This window comes from Macrobrachium nipponense, chromosome 38 (genome assembly GCF_015104395.2).
Source record: "Macrobrachium nipponense isolate FS-2020 chromosome 38, ASM1510439v2, whole genome shotgun sequence".
Lineage (NCBI taxonomy): Eukaryota > Metazoa > Arthropoda > Malacostraca > Decapoda > Palaemonidae > Macrobrachium > Macrobrachium nipponense.
In genome coordinates this window covers 40,110,245-40,129,912 of record NC_061098.1, presented here as the reverse complement: position 1 = coordinate 40,129,912, position 19,668 = coordinate 40,110,245, and the positions used below count along the sequence as shown (strand labels likewise).

At 43.6% G+C, this 19,668-nt stretch overlaps 1 protein-coding gene across 3 annotated transcripts in view; it reads left to right on the top strand.

Annotated features, from left to right (window-relative positions):
• Positions 1 to 19,668, top strand: part of LOC135209719 (L-fucose kinase-like) — a 262,617-nt gene that overhangs the window by 53,378 nt on the left and 189,571 nt on the right. For all 3 annotated transcript variants that reach the window (XM_064242480.1, XM_064242482.1, XM_064242481.1), the window contains one exon: positions 13,401 to 13,594. In XM_064242480.1, coding sequence (XP_064098550.1) covers positions 13,401 to 13,594 — 194 coding nt within the window. The remainder of the gene's footprint in view (positions 1 to 13,400; positions 13,595 to 19,668) is intronic.

Genomic DNA, 19,668 nt, shown 5'->3' with positions numbered 1-19,668 from the left:
TCCTCCACTGCCTTTCTCCTCTTTTTCTGAGGCACAAAAAAGGTCCTGGAAAACTGCATATGCTCCCTTCAGCCAAAGAATAGAAGGCTGCTCTCCTCCCCTAAGACGTTTCTCCTGCAGGATTTCTAAGGGGCTGCCTCCTTCTGAGGAGGCAGTGGATTTCTCGTTGGGCCTTCCCAACCTTCAGGCTTGAAAACATATTTGCATGGCTATGGTTTTTGTGGTTTGGGGAGCTGTGGGAGTGCACGCTTTGGTTTTGCATTCCCGTCACCAGTTTTAGGGTCCACCTCTAGACTGGTGATGTTCGGGCACTTGTTCGTGAGTCACTGTGAGTGCTTGTGTTTCTAACAAATTGCAAGCAGCACATGGTGAGAAAAAAGGTGAGACATTTATGTGTTTTTGTCTCTTCCTGCCAGCACTACCACTAGCACTTGCTGAGTGCTTGCCAGTGCTCGGTAGGTTCCCACCTGGTGCTTGGATTCTGAGGATTTGAACGCCTAGAGAGGTGGGGAGGAGGTTCCCTTTGGAAGTTCTACAGAATTTCTAAGGGATTTCCTCTCTCTGAGTAGGCAGTGGTTCTTTCGTTGGCTCTGCTTGCCCTTGGGCGGAGTCCAATTTGCATTCTCTTATGGGGTTTTGCATTTTGGGGACTATTACGACCCTTGTGGCCGTGGTGCAAGTTCTTAAAGCACCAGGAAAGAGAGGGCAGTAATACAGTGTCCAATAAATAAAGGTCAATGGAGACGAAAAACACGAGAGAAAACTTAACAATATTTACACACAAAGCAATAGAAATTAACAACCGTCAGCCTTGTGACTACAGGACTAATACGCAGTCCTTTAAAATAAATAAAATCCAGTAAGATAACCTAAACTCTAAAACTGCATCCCTAAGACAGTACAAAAATAACGTAAGGAGTAAATAAGGGCCCAAATAACCTACCTATAACTAAATAAGGTTAGGAAGGAAGGAGTAGACATACAGAAAGAAAACACTTAAATTCCTACCTAATATTATAAAGCTAAACTTACATTAACACCCTAGGATAGGGGCAAATAAAATGTTCTCTATATGAGAACTTCAAAAATAATGAAAACCACAGAAAAACTCCTCACAGTTTATAGAGGGACAAAGGGTTACACCCACACTTGTTGGCGTCCAAAGGTGCTAGGCTGAGGGTCATAGCACTGGGGAACTCTGCACTGTCTTACAGCAAGCCACCAGGTACGGCGTCACACATCATGTCACCGCTATCGGAGGGAGTTTCTGGAGCAACAGGTAGCAACAGGGGTATACAACTAATAGTGCCACCCTGAAATAAATACCAAAAGGATATTACCTGTTCGCGAGACTCCCTACGTTCCTCCTCGGGCCACAATGCCCCCACAACTGCCGCACGAGCGAAGAAAACGTCCTGGAGGATGCAGAGGTGCCCTTCCTGCGTCCACTCGGCCGGGAATAATTCCTCTGCGTCGTCCTGAGTCCGCAGGAAGTCCACACCTCACTCAAACACTAGCCTAGGGTAGGCTACAATAGCTCAGAACGCCGTGGGTGGCACAGGAACTGAGCCCACAGCACAAAAGGTAATCCAGGTAATCCAAGTAATCCAAGCAGCTTAAGTGTGGGAGGCATGCAAGTCAGACCCGTACTGACTAGAAGAGGAACCTTATCCTCCGAAGAAAACTTTTGTCTCCAAGGACGAACACAGTAAAATCAGGAGATGAAACTGCCAGTCAACACTCCAGAGTCCATGGCAGCTCTCACCAACACCAAAAAGAAACAATAGATGGAGTTAGGAGTGAACTTTTTACACATACCATGCCGGGGAGTAGGCCACTAAACGTCTTTAGCAACACAGCCTTGTTACAAGAAAAACCAACTTAACCTTAAATAAATCAACAATTAAAGTAAATCACAAGGCTGAGACTAAAACAAAATTAATGACAATTACGTTAATACCTGATACCTTCCTCCCCGAAGGAAAAAAAAAATTTTTGAACAAAGCAAAAAAATTTTTTTTTTTTTATATATGGAAGACCTGTAAAAAGAGCACATTAAAGACTATTTATTAATTAGACTCAAAGAGTACATAACAAAATGACAAAAACCTGAACAGAAAGACAGTTAATCTGAAACAATAATATCAAACCAAATAAATATATATACATCTTACCATATACAACCCAAACCACATGGGCAAAAACACCTCAGCAAAGAAAACCTTAAAGACTAAGAAACAAACCTATCTAGCTAAACCTAAATAAAGTTCAGATACACACCTTAGCCTACCCCACACACACAGCACCACTCCAGATGTCTTAGTATAACACCCTTATAAAAAAAAAACTACTAACAGGACAGAATCCATACGAGATCAAAAATACCAATCATATACAGAACTCACAAGCAACTGGCGTAGTCGCCTACAAGACCAAGTTATGTTTCAAAAAGATAACTTATTAAACTTAACCTACATAGGAAACGCACAAGAACAAACAAAATTATACTACACCGAATAATTTTTTCATACCACCAAATTTGAGAAACGAGCAGGGCAGCGCATGAGGAGGGGTAGGCAAAACATACTTAAGTAGTCCTGGAAAGGGCATCAGGAATCTTATTTTCCGAGCCTTTCACGTGCTTAATAACCAAATTAAATTCTTGTAGAAAAAGCGCCCATCGCAAAATCCTTTGGTTGGCTCCTTTCATCCGTTCGATGAACACCGCACGGGTTGTGATCCGTCCAGATTTCCACGGGAAAAGAAAAATTCGTTACATAAGGTTTAAAGTGAGTCAAAGATCGAACCAAGGAAAGAGCTTCTTTTTCAATGGTTGAGTACCGCCTTTCAGCTGCCAGCAACTTCTTGCTGAAGTAAGATACCGGATGAACTTCACACCGCCTTTCCTTCCTTTGGAAAAGAACACCTCCTATACCAACGTCACTAGCATCCACGGCGATGATAAATGGCTTATGAAAATCTGGGGAAGTTAAAATAGGATTAGTTACCAATATTGATTTAAGTTGGTTAAAAGCTTTTTCACACTGATCAGACCATGAGAATTTCTTTCCTTTTTCTAATAAACTAGTAAGAGGCTGAGCAAGATCAGAGTAATTACGGACGAACCGTCTGTAATACCCAGTCATGCCCAGCACTCTTCTTACCTCTCTAACATTACCAGGTCTTTTCAAACTTATAATGGCCTCGAGGTTAGCTTGTTTTGGAGCCACCTGACCCAAACCAACCTCGTGACCTAAATAACAAACCTTGGCCTGCCCTACTTCACACTTGGCCAAATTAACTACAAGTCCAGCACCCCTTAGAGCTTCAAAAACCTTACGAAGCCTTACCATATGGGTATTCCAGTCATCACTATAAACAACCAAATCATCAATATAAATTTCTGTTCCTTCCAGACCACAAATGACCCTATTCATTAATCTCTGAAAAGTGCATGCAGCATTCTTCATGCCAAAGGGCATAACCTTACATTCGTAAAGTCCGAAAGGAGTAACAAATGCAGATATCTCACGAGCACGATCGGACAATGGAACCTGCCAGTACCCTTTTAACAGATCCAATTTGGTAATAAACTTGGCAGACCCGATCCGATCCAGACAGTCATCAATACGGGGTAATGGAAAAAGAATCATCTTTGGTGTGGGTATTAACCTTCCGATAATCCACACACATGCGGAACTTACCATCCGCCTTCTTTACCAGTACTATGGGAGAACTCCAGGGACTCACTGATGGCTGAATAAGGTCATGCTTCAACATGTAGTTGATCTCCTTACTGACCAAATCCAATTTTACAGGGTTCAGCCGGTAAGGACTCTGCTTTACAGGGGAAGCACCACCCACATCAACATCATGGCTCAAAACCAAATGGGTTCTTCCTGGGGCATCCTGAAAAAGTTCTGAAAAAGAATAGATTAAATTAAGCACTTCTTTTCTTTGATTAAAATTTAAATGTCCTAAACTACTTTTCAACAGTTCTAAATTTTGCATATTTTCCCCTAATGCATCCGAAGGAACCTGACACACTAAGTCATCGGACTCCTCTGGAGGTACATCAACTACCACAGACACTGGTTCATACACTATCGCTAAAGGATCACCACACTTACCCACATAAGGCTTTAAAAAAAAAAAAACGATTAATATGAAATATTCTGCATTTACGGCTTGAACCTGGAGCCTCAATTTCATAGTTAACATCAGACAACTTCCTCAGAACCTTCCAAGGACCCTTATACCTCGGCTCGAGAAAACTGTCCGGATCCATACTCAACACTAACTAACTAATTCCCCCGGTTCAAATGAACGAACCTTAACCTTTTTATCAAAATTTTCCTTCATTCGGGATTGAGACTGTTCCAAATTCTCCCTGGCAAACTTCCAGGCATTCAACATCCTAGACCTTAAGTCTTCCACCAACCCTCCAACTTTTACTTCCCCCTTCCGGCTGAATTTTAGCATCTCAAACATAATTTCTAATGGTCCTCGAACTTTTGTGCCCAAATACCAACTCAAAAGGAGCTACACCTGTAGAAGATTAGGTGATTTCTAATAGCAAAGAGGGCAAAAGGGAGGACTTTGTCCCATTCGCTATCAGAATCATAACAAAGTTTCTTAAGTACAGACTTGAGGGTTTGATGAAACCTTTCCACCACACCTTGACTCTCCGGATGATAAGGTACGCTGGTAATGTGCTGAATGGCCAGTTCAGCACATTTGCCCCTAAATACCTTACTCGTGAAATTCGTCCCACAGTCTGTCTGAATTACACGAGGGAGACCATATCTGGAAAAGAAATCAATTAACTTTTCAAAAACAAACTTTGAAGTAATACGCCTCATAGGTATAGCTTCAGGAAAACGAGAGGCTCTATCCATGATAGTTAGTAAATATACATAACCAGTTTTAGTCTTAGGTAAGGGACCTACAACATCAATTACTAATTCAGAAAATGGTTCACCTATGGCAGGTATGGGATGCAACGGGGCTTTAGGGATCCCCTGATTAGGTTTACCCATAACCTGACAAGTCTCACATTCTCTGATAAACTGCTTTACACTCATTTTTTCATTCCAGGCCACCAGAAATATCTAGCCAAACTGTGGAAAGTTTTGACATGCCCAAATGACCTGAAAAGAAATTTGTGTGAGCTAATTCCAACACAGATTTTCTGAACTGAAACGGCACTATGATCTGTTCAACACGACCAATTTTATTTACATCATCAGTGGCGGGACGACTAAACCTATATAAAAGATCTTTTACAATACCAAACCTAGGCTTAGTTAGATCCTCGACATCACCCAAATCAAAATTAAATTCCTCTTTCTGAGCTTTAATAAAAGCAGCTCTATCACAATCAAAGTTAAAAGGACTAACTACATTACTTCCACTACTCTCTACTGACCCGGGCCTTTCTACATCTAACTCACTACTACTTAACATTAAGTCATCATCATTATCAGTAGATTAGCAGCTCTTGCTGCGGAACGAGTAGTTACAGCCACAGGACTGGCATTAACGGACAATATAGGGAACAGCTCCCGACCTTCCCCATCCAGCATGTCATTCCCCAGGATACCATCAATTCCAGGGATAGGCAGACTATCCACCACAGCCAACTCAGTTATTTGATCATATCCTGGAAAAGACAAGTGGAACGTTAACCAAGGAGCAGACACAACTGAATCTGGGAAACCTCCCAACACTACAAAATTGCCAGTATATTTATACACCATTTAAAGAAGTCTTCAAAATCAATGACCGGGCAGAACCGGTGTCCCTAAGAAACTTAACCTGGACAACACAGTTATCATAAATCAACTTTCCAGGCCATACATATTTATCAAACTCGAGTCACAATTGAGCATTAGGAACATCTTTGACCTTACTACCTACACTACTACTGTCTACACAGATCTGTCTACAGCACTACTATTTACATTAGACCTATCAGGAATTACAGCCACAGGACTTTGACCATTACGTTCCAGGTAATATCGACGAGCATTGCATTGCTTGGAAATGCCCTGGTTTGTTGCACCAATAGCAAGTTCCTCGACGACCTGAACCTCTATTTTCATTATTATTTGACCTGGTAGTACCTGCATTAGGGTAACCCCTATTAACAAAAACTCTAGGGGGAGGAGACCCTCCTTGGACTCTACTCATATCCCTACCACCTGAAACAAAATTAGGGTTAACATTATTTTTAGGGGTATGGGGAATCGACAAAAGAGGCTTCTCCTCTCCTACCACCACTGGGGGCGCGAGGCGAAGGGTTACTCAACATTTCATACTTGAAATTTCCACTACCAGACCGATGATTCAACACATACTCATCCGCTAACTGAGCGGCACTACTCACTTTAGTAGCCTTCACCTCCTCTAGGTGTACCCTCAACTCCCTGCTACAGGCTTTCTTAAATTCTTCAAGGAGCAGAAGTTCGCGTAACGCAGCGAAAGTGACGACCTGCCGACTCTTTAACCAGTCATCGAACTGTTCCTCCTTGATGCGGGGCAAACTCAACGAAGGACTGTGCAGGGTGTTTAGTGTAATTACGAAACCTGAGGCGATAGGCCTCAGGAACCAGGTCATACGCTTTCAAAACCAAGCTCTTAACTTTTTGATAGTCCCGAGCTACTCCCTCCTCCAAGGCATTATATACCCGAATTGCCTTGCCAATCAACCTACACTGGATAAGAACTGTCCACATCTCTGTGGGCCAAGACAATCGGGTAGCCACACGCTCAAACGCCTTGAAGAACTCTGGGACGTTCTTCTCATCAAACATAGGCACTAATTTAAGTGCCGCACCTAAATTAAATTTCTCCTTAACCTCTACCTTTGGTGAGCTAGCCATATTTGCTCTCTGTAGCCTAGCCATTTCCAAATTTAAGTTTACCATCTCCCTCTCATGACGCCTAGCCCTCTCGTTTTCCTCAAACTCAATTTTACGCAACTCTATGCGTTTACATATTAACTTAAATTCTCTGTCTTCCTTAGATTCACCCAAAACATTAGAAAGGGGGACAGGTTCCACTGATACAGAATTAAGAGGCAAAAAAGGATTATTAGATAAATTCCCACTACCTTTAAGGGGTGGGACCTTCGGGAAAATTTGCAGGACCTTCATACAGGGTACCGATATGAGGAGGATCTTCAAATAAGGTTAGACCAGCTGCCACACTCACATTGTCTCTATCCATATCCACTACTCCCTTCACTAACACTTCCTAAATCATCCTCCCTATCGCTAACCAAATGCTCTGCGTCAGCCATGTCCTGACTAACCTTACTCCTGATTAAGGACAAAACTTCCTTCTTTGAGTCCGAAGACTTCACCACAATACCCAACCACCGTGCACACTCTATTAAAAGTTTCTTACTCAAAACCGGCAGATGCTTCAAACAATCAGCCGACCCCAAAAACTCTGCCGGATCAAAAGTAAATTCCTCCATCATGCAAAATTAAATAATTCGGGGGGAAGGCAACACTACCCAAAAAGATAACAATACTGAAGCTCCTACTCGAGTGCCGCTCCACAGACCCAATTACTGAACACCCTGAGCTCTCAGTCCTGTCACGGTCGCCAATTATTACGACCCTTGTGGGGCCGTGGTGCAAGTTCTTAAAGCACCAGGAAAGAGAGGGCAGTAATACAGTGTCCAATAAATAAATAAAGGTCAATGGAGACGAAAACACGAGAGAAAACTTAACAATATTTATTACACACAAAGCAATAGAAATTAACAACCGTCAGCCTTGTGACTACAGGACTAATACGCAGTCCTTAAAATAAATCCAGTAAGATAACCTAAACTCTAAAACTGCATCCCTAAGACAGTACAAAAATAACGTAAGGAGTAAATAAAGGGCCCAAATAACCTACCTATAACTAAATAAGGTTAGGAAGGAAGGAGTAGACATACAGAAAGAAAACACTTAAATTCCTACCTAATATTATAAAGCTAAACTTAACATTAACACCCTAGGATAGGGGCAAATAAAATGTTCTCTATATGAGAACTTCAAAAATAATGAAACCACAGAAAAGCTCCTCACAGTTTATAGAGGGAACAAAGGGTTACACCCACACTTGTTGGCGTCCAAAGGTGCTAGGCTGAGGGTCATAGCACTGGGGAACTCTGACACTGTCTTACAGCAAGCCACCAGGTACGGCGTCACACATCAGGTCACCGCTATCGGAGGGAGTTCTGGAGCACAGGTAGCAACAGGGGTATACAACTAATAGTGCCACCCTGAAATAAATACCAAAAGGATATTTACCGTTCGCAGACTCCCTACGTTCCTCCTCGGGCCACAATGCCCCACAACTGCCGCACAGGCGAAGAAAACGTCCGGAGGATGCAGAGGTGCCCTTCCTGCGTCCACTCGGCCGGGAATAATTCCTCTGCGTCGTCCTGAGTCCGCAGGAAGTCCACACCTCACTCAAACACTAGCCTAGGGTAGGCTACAATAGCTCAGAACGCCGTGGGTGGCACAGGAACTGAGCCCACAGCACAAAAGGTAATCCAGGTAATCCAAGTAATCCAAGCAGCTTAAGTGTGGGAGGCATGCAAGTCAGACCCGTACTGACTAGAAGAGGAACCTTATCCTCCGAAGAAAACTTTTGTCTCCAAGGACGAACACAGTAAAATCAGGAGATGAAACTGCCAGTCAACACTCCAGAGTCCATGGCAGCTCTCACCAACACCAAAAAGAAACAATAGATGGGAGTTAGGAGTGAACTTTTACACATCCAATGCCGGGAGTAGGCCACTAACGTCTTTAGCAACACAGCCTTGTTACAAGAAAAACCAAACTTAACCGTAAATAAATCAACAATTAAAGTAAATCACAAGGCTGAGACTAAAATAAAATTAATGACAATTACGTTAATACCTGACCTGGGACCTGAGTGTGCAATCAATAGAAGTCGTGCTCTCGATCTGGTTCATAGAAGTCTACATCTAAGACTGGCTCTGAGCTTGTTCCTCCTCGATTTCTTCAGAAGTCGAGAAAGGACTGCCCGATAATTGTTCTTATGAAATTTGGGAGTCTCGCTGAGGCTTAAATTCCTTAAATTTCTAGTGTTTGCCGAGCGCACTTGATTTTTTTAAATCATGAGCATTCGGGAGACAAGAGAGAAATTGCTCCCGATAAAAGCCTCCCTTCGGAACAGCTTTGCCTACCGTCTCTTCATTAGAGAATGAAGAGGTCTGCTTCCAGTCCTTATTCTTTTTCCTTTCTTGAATAATAAGGAAGGAATTAGGCTGGTGCTTGATCAACAGGAGGTTTTGAATATACATACTTGTATATGTATTCCCCTTGCTACATGTGTCTGTTATCAGATGCACTGGCGTAGTAATAGGGGCATACCTGTAGGACTGTTGCCTTTAAATGTGCAACCGAGATGATAAGTACCTTTTCATCAAAATTTTGAAACTCAAGGCAGCCTTTCGGGCTCCTGAGAGTTTCGGGGCTTTGATTTGAGGCGCCCAGTGGTGGTTGTTGAGTAACAGCATAACAATAGTGGCATTTATCACCACACAAGAGGGTTTCATTTCCCTCCTGTTTCAGTTACCATGCAGGCGCTCTAGTGCACTCGATAGTTCTATCAACCAAACACATTTCCGAATGAAATGTACCAGCAGGCAACTCATTCCTTGTGGAGAGATTGTTCATTTAAGTATTATTTCTCCTCAGTCGGGGTTTAACTACTATGTATTAAGAAAACTCTTGGTCTAGCCATCACAGAGACCCAAGGTCTCTGAGTGGCATTTGACTCTCACTTAGGGTTTCTGTCTCATGCTCCACACATGCCCTTGCAAGAATCATTGTACAGAGATGTCTCAGAAGACTCCCTATCATCTTTCTGTTTACTGCCTGGTACAACAAAAGTCTGTAGGTCTTCTGCTTCATCTCACCTGACCATAGGCCACTGCAATGACTCAGAATGACTTTTTTGGACAAACTCAATAGTTTTTGTCTTCTTTCTAGATTTTTTGTATTCGTAAGGTGTTCAACAAACATTGTTCACCCCAAAATTAAATTAGATGTCAGAAGACTTAGCCTGTAGCCTGACCTCTTCCAAGGTAACAGGAGTTCCTCCCTGACCCAACCTTTGGTATCAGTGACACAAGAGCATTTTCAGGCAGTACAATCCCTAAGTGTCTTCAAGGCTAAAAGATAATTCAGCTTTCCTTGCAAGCATAGGCTTTCTCACCAAGCAGCAGTGGAAATAGTTGGATACCTCTTTCAGTTCTTTATAATTCCAGGGATTGGAACTGTCTTTGCTGGTTATTGTCATTGACGGGACTTTTCCTCTGGTCAGAATCGTAGATCCACATTCGGCCTAGTCTTTCACATGATGTAGTATTGTTTCCCCTCACTTGAGATTCAGCTACTGATGAGAAACTTCTCTCTATCTTGCCATCACAGGGCTCCAGCTCTCTAGACGGCATTTGACTCTTGTTTAGGGTTGCTTTCTCATGCTTTGCACATGCCCTTGAGAAAATCATCAGACAGAGATTTGTCTCTTAAGACCACATCTTGTCTTACTCCGGCATTGGCATAGTGGATAGATGATTTGCATGAACCTTCTTTATTATCACCCTTCGAAAGGCGGGAATCGATGTCTCAACTCTGTCTCAGATGTCATAGTGAACTCCGAATCATTTTGCATCTGTTGCCAGGTTTGAGTCTTTCATTATCCCCTGCACCTTGGACTTTGTAATCGATGATCCAGATCAGTTATTAATTTGTTCTGTAGGGTGCTGTGGTATTTTTTGGAAAAGGCTCGAGAATCCTGAACTGGATATTGGTGACTTATTCTAGTACTAGCTTGCCCAAGAGAGAGAGAAGTGTCTAAGGACATGTCTTCCCTCAGGCTTCATGAGATGATCAGAAGGATGTACTACTACTCTGCAACTGGAGATGACAGCACCTATACAATGCACCTGAGAACTCATGAAATCAATAGCTTGGTCCATTCTTCGCATTCCAAAGAATATGTCTGTCTGGGAGATAGATGTGGTCTCATCAGACCACAATTGTGTCTTTCCACCTTTGGGTCTTTGCCCACATGTCCTCAGAACCTTTTTTCCTTGGACCATTGTTGGCTGATCAACAAGTTGTGTTTTCTTACCCAGCTCCTTTAAGAGGACAGGTTGGATCTCACCTAAGGTGAGTGGTTCTGGAGGTGAGAAAAGTAACTGGCCTCTCCTCCTCCTCCTTCCTCGTTCTCCTACTTCTCTTCCTTCAGGCTGAGAATAGGACTCGAACCTACAATTGCTGGATTGGTGTCTGATGCAGAAGACTCTGGCAGTAAGGCAAACCATTCTCGGGTCTTCGACTTAATGCCTCTGACTCTTAATGTTCTTCCCAGCCTTTTCCATATTAGATACAATTCTTCACTCATTTGAAAAGGTCCAGAAGTCTGACTCTTGATTCTTCGGTTCTTATACTCCAATCAGTTTGTCAGAGGCAGGGCACTCCTCTGTGGTCTTTCAACCAGGAGGAGTAGCCCAGGTGTGCTGAACTCTAGTCAGTTCAAGAGACTCACTCAGATTCCTCCCAGACTCCATCCAATGAGCCTTCCTAATGTATAGTATTGATGATTTGTATATCATGTAGGCACAATTCACAATTTTTGAAAGTAAATTGTATTTTTCTAACTATACAAACCTGAGGTCCTTTTTATTACATTTCATGCCCACTTCATGCCACTCCTCAATCTGAAACCTGTGCTGAAAGACAAACTGGAATGTTTTCATCTGGGCAGGCAGGTCTCCCCGCCTACTGGATGGTAGTTACTGCCTGGCCACCTCGTTCAAGAGTTTTAATGGCCGTGATCCAGCTTTGCTGTAAGCACATTCCTAATGTAAGGACCTCAGGTTTGTGTAGTTAGGAAAAATCCAGTTTACTTTAAAAAATTATGATTTTTATGATAAAATAATGTCATATATACGTATATACTTACTAAGTAATTACGAATCAGAGCCCACCCTCCTCCCCTCTGATGGACAAGGCATAAAGTGAATGAGGATTGCCTGCTAGGTCGTTCCAATACGTACAGGCAGTCTCTGGTTATCGGTGGGGGTTCCGTTCTCGGCAGGGTGTTGATAAGTGAAAAACTTGGTGATGTATGGCGCTTATGGTGCCGTTATCTGGTTAATAGCACCAATAACCAGTTAATGGTGCCTCAATTAGATATGTTATGGTGCCATAACCCTATTATTGGCACCTTATGGCGCTGATAACTGGAACTCATTGTGTTATGGCACCATAAGTTGCCAATTTTATGGCAATAGACAAGCTACATAAAGCCAGATTGCAAATTAACAGAGTCCACTGATAACTGGGGACTGCCTGTATTCCGTTAGTGGGATGGGCTGTCACCTACACAGACTATATTGAGGCACTACCCACAGAATTTCGAATCTAAGCTGCCGTTCAGGTGAAAACTATAGCTATGTAATTACTTGGTAAGTAAATGTATATATAAAACTTTATTTTATGATAAAAATGTCATGTCAGGAGACATCAGCAGAGAATCAGGATAAATTTGCTTCTCGCTCAATCATTTGGAGAGCAGAAGAATACACAATTGTACCAGGCAAACTATTCCACATTAAAGTTGTAACCAAGATAAAACTCCTGTCAGACTGAGTAATAAAATTGATGCTGTAATAGAGAAAACAACCCGCTGTTTGCAGCAGCAGCCTGCTTAGTGTTGCAAACAAAATCAGCTAGGTCAGGAAAAGAAGGGTGCAGAAGATGTTTGTTGTTATAGTAGATTTCATAACAAATATAGTAAGGAAATAATTTTTTGCTCATGCCAGAAGTCATGTTTAAGAGTTGGCAAAATATACTAGGCTGTTGACAAATATCCGAACCGGAAGACCACAATGGAGAACAGTACTCCAAACAAGGAAGAATGAATTTTTGGCTCACGTCAATCTTTTCTAGGTAGGAGGAGTAAAGTAAGTGTACAGTTACCTTGTTACAGTCATAGTCCACAGCACTGGTGCTTGAAAGCTGTGCTATGGTACTTTTGGGGTACTGTGCTATAAAAGACAAAATAAATGCCACAACTAGAAAAGCTGATCACATGGAGGCACACAGTGTATTGAAGGCACCCTCCTCAAAGATGAAACTTTTAAGCTAGGTAAGTTAGGTGTATGGTACAGGGTATTTTCCCTTTCTGGGTCAGTAACTGTTAATGCATGGGATGATTAGATTGTTTTTCAATTTTGAATGAAAATAGTTAAGGCTTCACACTTTGAACCAAAAAGTAAAACTATGGAAAAGAAGGTTTTGTTTGATATGAAGACATGATTGATTTACTGTATTTAAGAATGCTTTTCATTGCAGAATGTAAACGGCTGTCTGCAGGTGGACTGTTGCCAAAACATGAATTCATGTATGTAGTTAATGATCCTAGACTTGAAGATGAATGCAGTCTTACGTACACAGGAGAGACTGATGGAGTTGGAAGTGGAGGAGCAACAATCAATGCTATCCTTGTAGCAATTGAAAGACTTTCAGCAAATCATAATCATACAACAGTAAGTTAGGTAGTCTTTGAAAAATTTCATTTTAGAGATAGTTACCGTACCCTGCAAACATCATTTTGCATAAACATATAATGCCACTTAATATTGTAGGAAAATAATATTGAATTATTGAATTACATGTACTTGTTATCCAGCAGTTATTATTTAATTCATTCTTTAATACAGTGGTCCCCCCCCGTATTCGCGGGGGATGCGAACCAGACCCCCCCGTAAATAGTTAGAACCCGCGAATAGTTGGAACCCCTATAAAAATGCTTAAAACCTCCTATTTCGTTAGTTAAAACTCAAGAAAAAACCACTAAAAATGTTCATACCTGGGTTTTTTAATAAAAAGCGCATGTTTTGATGAAATTGATAAAAAAAACCCAGGAATTTGGGCTTATTTCTCATAGAAAAATACCGCGAATAGGCGAATTTTCCGCGAATAATGTGGGGAAATGTTCCCGAGAGAAATCCATGAATGTGTGAGTCCGCGAATCCGGAGAACGCGAATACGGGGGGTCCACTGCACTGATATTTTTCATGGCTGCCAAAGAATGGCAGTGATTATCCTCTGCCTCCCTTGAGGTTGATTACACTATAACCAAAAGTTTGATTAGAGATGTTATCTGTTTGTTCTTATTCTTCGCTCACTTGCCAGTGACAATTGCAGATGTCCTTATTTGAAGAAACATGAGGCATATAGTCTTTGTAACAGGTCTAAAATGTCAGGGGATACTTATTTAAAAATAAAAAGAGTTGTGATCAAGAAAATTGTGCTTTGGCTGAAATAGTAGCACTAAAATTGAAACCATTTCTGGTACCATTCAGCGACATAAATATGTAGTGGGTTTCCCTTACATCTGCATATTTCAGTGCAGACTCAAGGATTCTTAAGTGAGATGGCTCTTTAACTCATTGTTTTAAGGAAAAGGCAAACCTTTTTTGCTAATTTTAATGATAGTGAACAGAACAGTGAGAAACTTATTGTGTCTAGTTCCTGTTTCCTGAAACTCAATTGACTACTTTAGCCTCTCAGTCCCATGGAATTAAGAATTTTAGTATGTACTGGAATTAGTTGCCTATGCAGGTGTATACCCATATGTTTTTTGTATTTCCATTGTTCTTTGTGAAAACTGCAAATCACTTGCCTCATAGTTTTCTTGTTATTTTTTGCAAGTTAAATATAAAGTAATTTAGTTGAATGGTGGTGATTTGGTAATATTATTTCAGTAGTTACTTGTGGGAGTGGTAGCTCCTTCCTTGTCTGACATCACCCAATTTCTGTTACTTGCATATTATCTAAAGTTTCCTAACATCTGCAGACATCTTCTGGGTTCTGAGGAGGTGATTACTGATTTAGCAAGTTGATGAGCCTGCTTGTTAATAACCACCCCAGCATGCAAGTCACCTAGCAAAAATTTAATTCTTTACCTCTTCTCACTAAAAGCAACCATTTCAATATCTCAAAAATCAAGGGGTTTAGAGAGTTAAAAACGACTAAAGAACACTTCTCGCGTCGCAATAAATAGTAAAACTATTTAATTTCAGAGTTGAAATTTTCTTTAAGGCGTTTAAAAATGCATGCAGTTCTGCTGTATAAATAGATACAACAGATGATCATCTCCCACTTCTTTTTACTTCAGGGAAGGCTGCTCCAAAGCCAATTTCAGCAACTGACTTTGAGCCATCCATAAAAACCTCAATGGAGTTATCAAGTTGAGGGAAGTGATCTCAAAATAATGATTTTTATGATAAAATAAATTTTCTGGGCTCAGCTCGTGTCGCTGCGCGAAATATCCTTTAATCTATTATTTCTAGGGTAAATGTACTAACACATACCAGAGAATAAATAAATAAAGAAAAAGGTCAGTACAACTGACTCGCTCACCCTCCAAGAGGGTGTCGGTATGAACACTATGGCGAGTGAGACCACTACCACGAGCCGCTTGCCAATAGAAATCTCCCACTACAAAATCCCCACAAAGGGGAGCCGACCCACAGAGTGGGCAGCAACTACTACTACTCCATCCCATGCTGCCGACTGCTGCGCCTCTGGTGGCTATCCTTTTTTGCTCTGTGTTTTTGTGCCCTTATTTTTGGATTTACTCATCATGGAGCGTGCAGCCATCGCAGCAGCTAAGTTAAGTACTCAATGTTTATTGCTATTTGGTTTTTTCCGTCCTTGAGTCAGTATTTGCCGTTTTTTAGGTATAAATACGAACTCTAGGTCGGAAGCAATGGCAGCATGGTTCTGCCTCGTGGCGGTTCGTTCTTGGTCTTCCATACCCAGAACCTTCCCTTACTTTAGTACGCTCTATTTTTAGTCATCCTATTGTTTTAGGGTACAGTCTACGCGGTTTATGTCATGCATGCTGTCTTTTTACCTTACGTAGGCTTCTTCTATCCAGACCCTAGCCACGGCTCTTAGTATCGGCCCCGGCTAGCTTTGAGTGGTAGACTTTCTTTCGGGTTATCGTACACTCCTGGGATTTTTTCTCCTACTATTTTGTTTTCTTTCTTTCAATGTTTTATTTAATTTATTATGTTTTTTGTGTTAGTGTAGGCGTCTGGCTTCATCTAGCCTAGGTTATGCCCATAGGCCCATGCGCTACCGCTCTTCAGTTCGGTTGCTTCCTTATAGCTTCTCTCTGATCAGCCGGTTGTGTATTCTAGGCCTTATCGTTTCATTGTTTTGTTGTTACCGCCCCGTGGTCACTACGTGATCACGGAGCAGCCAGACGCCTGTCCAGTCATCTTCCCTCCTCCCGCTCTTCCATAGGGCCGGGGGGAGGGTTGGTCTGCCCACGCTCGCTCCGCATACCCGAGCCTGCCTCCCTCTCCCCCCAGGCGGAGGGAGTGAGAGACGGACAGACCCAGACTGGACTCGACCTCTCCAGCTTCTCGGTCCGGGCCGGATGGCTAGGGGTGGGGGTGACTGGCCTTTCCCCCTCCGTCGCTTCTCTCGTCGCTCGTTGCTAGCGCGAGTCTGTGTGCCCTCTCGCCCTTTCCCACCTTACTGGGGCTCCTTTTCTACCGGAGCTCCGGCATCCAAGTGGAAAGGTGCTAGTTCACCCCGCAGAGGGTGGACTGAGGCATACAGTTGGTCTCTACTAACCCCTCCGTCGCGCTGAGGTCGCGACACGCTCCGCCACGCACTGGACTTAGTCCGGTACGTTCGATTTTTATAGGTTTAAGAATTAGTTATGTTAAACTAAGTAAGTTTATCTTAAGCTACCTTAAACCACCCCCCCTCCCTGTACTGTCTGCTCACCGGATCTCTCCGGGGTTATAGCCTATTCAGGCGGTAAGGGAGGGGTTATGCCCAAAATTTTTTCCGAGCTCCGGCATGCAGCGGAGTTCTTCTGTCCTTTAGCCTGTAAGTGATAGCCTTTAAGATGCTCATGTGTCTTTTCACTTACATACCACCACTGTGAGCATCCGGGATGCACCGCCACGCTTCAGACCCCTGTGGACATGAAGTTTGCCGGTCCCATGCTCCATGCGCGACTCCGCACGGGGACCTCCAAGTCTGGTATCACGAGACATGCACCATCTGTTATGATCTGTGAGCCAGCTCTTAGACGGGGTAAGTATTTCCAACTCCGTTAGCCAGTCCCTACTTCGTTATAGTTCTTAAGTTTTAAAAGATTCTAAGCTTTCTTAAACTTAAGATAAAAATACAGGGGATTTTGCATCCCCTATAATTTTAAGTTAAGCTTTTAATTTAGTTTTAGTTTTAAGTTTAATCTTAAAAACTAATAAATACCCTCTCTTCCAGGCTCCGGCTGTGAAGGACACCGCACTGGCAACCCTGCGGGCCTGGGTCGGTCGGTTTTTGAAGAACGCCGCCAGGGTGGGATGCCCTACATTCTCGAGAAGAGGTTGGCGGTCCTGATCTTCCCCGGAGGCAAGTCAACGGGCTACGTCACGACCCAGCAGAGGCGGCCCCGACTATTGCGTTCATCCAACAACAGCTCGCTGCCTCGTTGACGGATCCAGGCCAGGACATCTCCTCGGAAGTCGCGACGTTAGATCTAAACATTGAACCCATGGTAGGTGTAGACGACCTGTTGGTCGAGGTGAGTACGTTGGACGCCCAAGGGATGCCCTTGGGTGCCACTGGATCTTCTACCCCTGCAAACTCTCCATCCTTCCAAGCTTTACAGGTACAGAACTTTATACTCTCCTGATGCTTCCGTTAGACCTAAGGTCAAAGGACAAGCAGTAAAAACCACCTTGACTAAGAACGTCGTCGTCGTCTAAAAAGACGGCGTCGGCGTCATCATCATCTCGTAAGTCTCCGGCTAAAAACCCCGGAGCAGAGAGGTCTAAAGCTTCCGGGTCCGGCTCCAAATCCTCTAGGAGTAGATCCTCCAGGGAGAGATCACACACTCCAGCGGAGTCAACCGTTCCACTACCTTTGGTTCCGGTTCAGAGCCACCCGTCCACCTCCGCAGCAGCTCCGGCTTTGGATCCCAACGCTGGCCTGTTGCAACAAGTGGGCGATCTGGTGGGGTCTCTAAAAACCAGTATGAACAGATGTTCTCCCGGTTGTCTGATAGGAATCAACTCCCCAGGACAACATTATCGCCGGACTGAGCCAAGCTCCGCTAGCTTCTCCCCCACCCTTCAGCACAGGGGGAGCGCAATTGCCTCCGTATGACTCTCTACCTCCGTTCAGTATGAACAATCCTTGGAGAGTAGCGTCATACGCCCCCTTCCAGGACGGGCTTATTTCTATCCCGGAATGTGGAACTCGGAGGATTGAAGACTTCGAGTTCTACCCGGAAGACCTTCAGCCTCCGTTCATCGGCTACGCCAGGCTCACCGCCTCTGCCATGACTCGAGACGATAAGGTACCTAAAGAAACAGTCCTCTATTCACGAGACCAGGCTCAAAGAGAATGGCTCAGGTGTTTAGAGGACATGGACTGTTCGACCACGAAAATACAGCCGTTTAAGAGTCCTTTCACAATCTTTACAATGGAAGAGAGTACCCCGCTCCCTTTCTTGACAAAGATTGCTACGGTTACCATTCCAGCAGCCCAGAAGGGGGATTCGTTGCCTCAGCTGAAAGAAGCGGACCCTACGTCTCCTTTACTTCCCTCAGCCGGTGAGTTGTGGGAAGATCTGCCCAACACTTTTTCTGCGGGCAAACTCAAACCAGACTGTGCTATGGAGCAGTTTGGTGAGAAGGCTGCCTAGACTTCCAGATAGCCTCATTCAGCAGAATTTGATGCCAAGTCTAGGTTGGCCAGGTCTATCAATACCATGGCCATGACCGAGGTGGCTACCATTTCCTATGGTTCTGAGCCACTTTTAAGCTGATCACCAAGTCACTGACTCAAACGGTGCAGTCTGATATGTTCGAGTTCGCCACGGCTAGAACAAACTGTAGGAAACATGTCCTCCAAGAAGCAAACCGATTCGGCATGAACCGAATAAGTTGCTTGCATCGAACATCTGGGGAGCAGACCTCTTCCCAGATGCGATGGTGAAGGAGGGTCCAGGCAGAGGCTACAAGGCTTAACCAAAGCCTTAAAGATCGTTGGGGTCTTACGGCCAAGAGACGCCAAGATCAAGTTGTCAGAGGTAAGGCTCAGAAGAAACCCAGACGTTTCCAGCCTTACCAAAAGAAACAGCCACACTTTACCCAGCCTGTTTCCAGCTGTCCCGTTGGTGCAAGCAGCCCAACCTTCTACCTCCAAGGCTCAATCGCAGCCTATCTATGTCATTTCCCCCAGCACCCTCACCTCCACCTCTTACGCTCTCTCCCCCAGCCTTCAATCAAGTCTTCGAGGGCCAGGCTTCCCAGAAGTATGACCGCTCGGTAAGGGAGGCAGAGGTAAGCGATCCTTTCGTCAGAGAGGATCGGGAGGGTCCTTTAATAGAGGAAAGCATTTCAGGGGAGGCCGCGGAGGCTACCAACACCAATGAGGACTTTCAGTAGGAGGGAGGCTGTTTCACTTCCGCCACCGGTGGATTTCAGCAAGTGGGCGCAAAAGCATTGTGTCAAAAGGCCTGGGTTGGAGTTGGGTAGCGAACCCGCCCCCATCCAGACCTTTCCGCCAACTTCCATCCAAA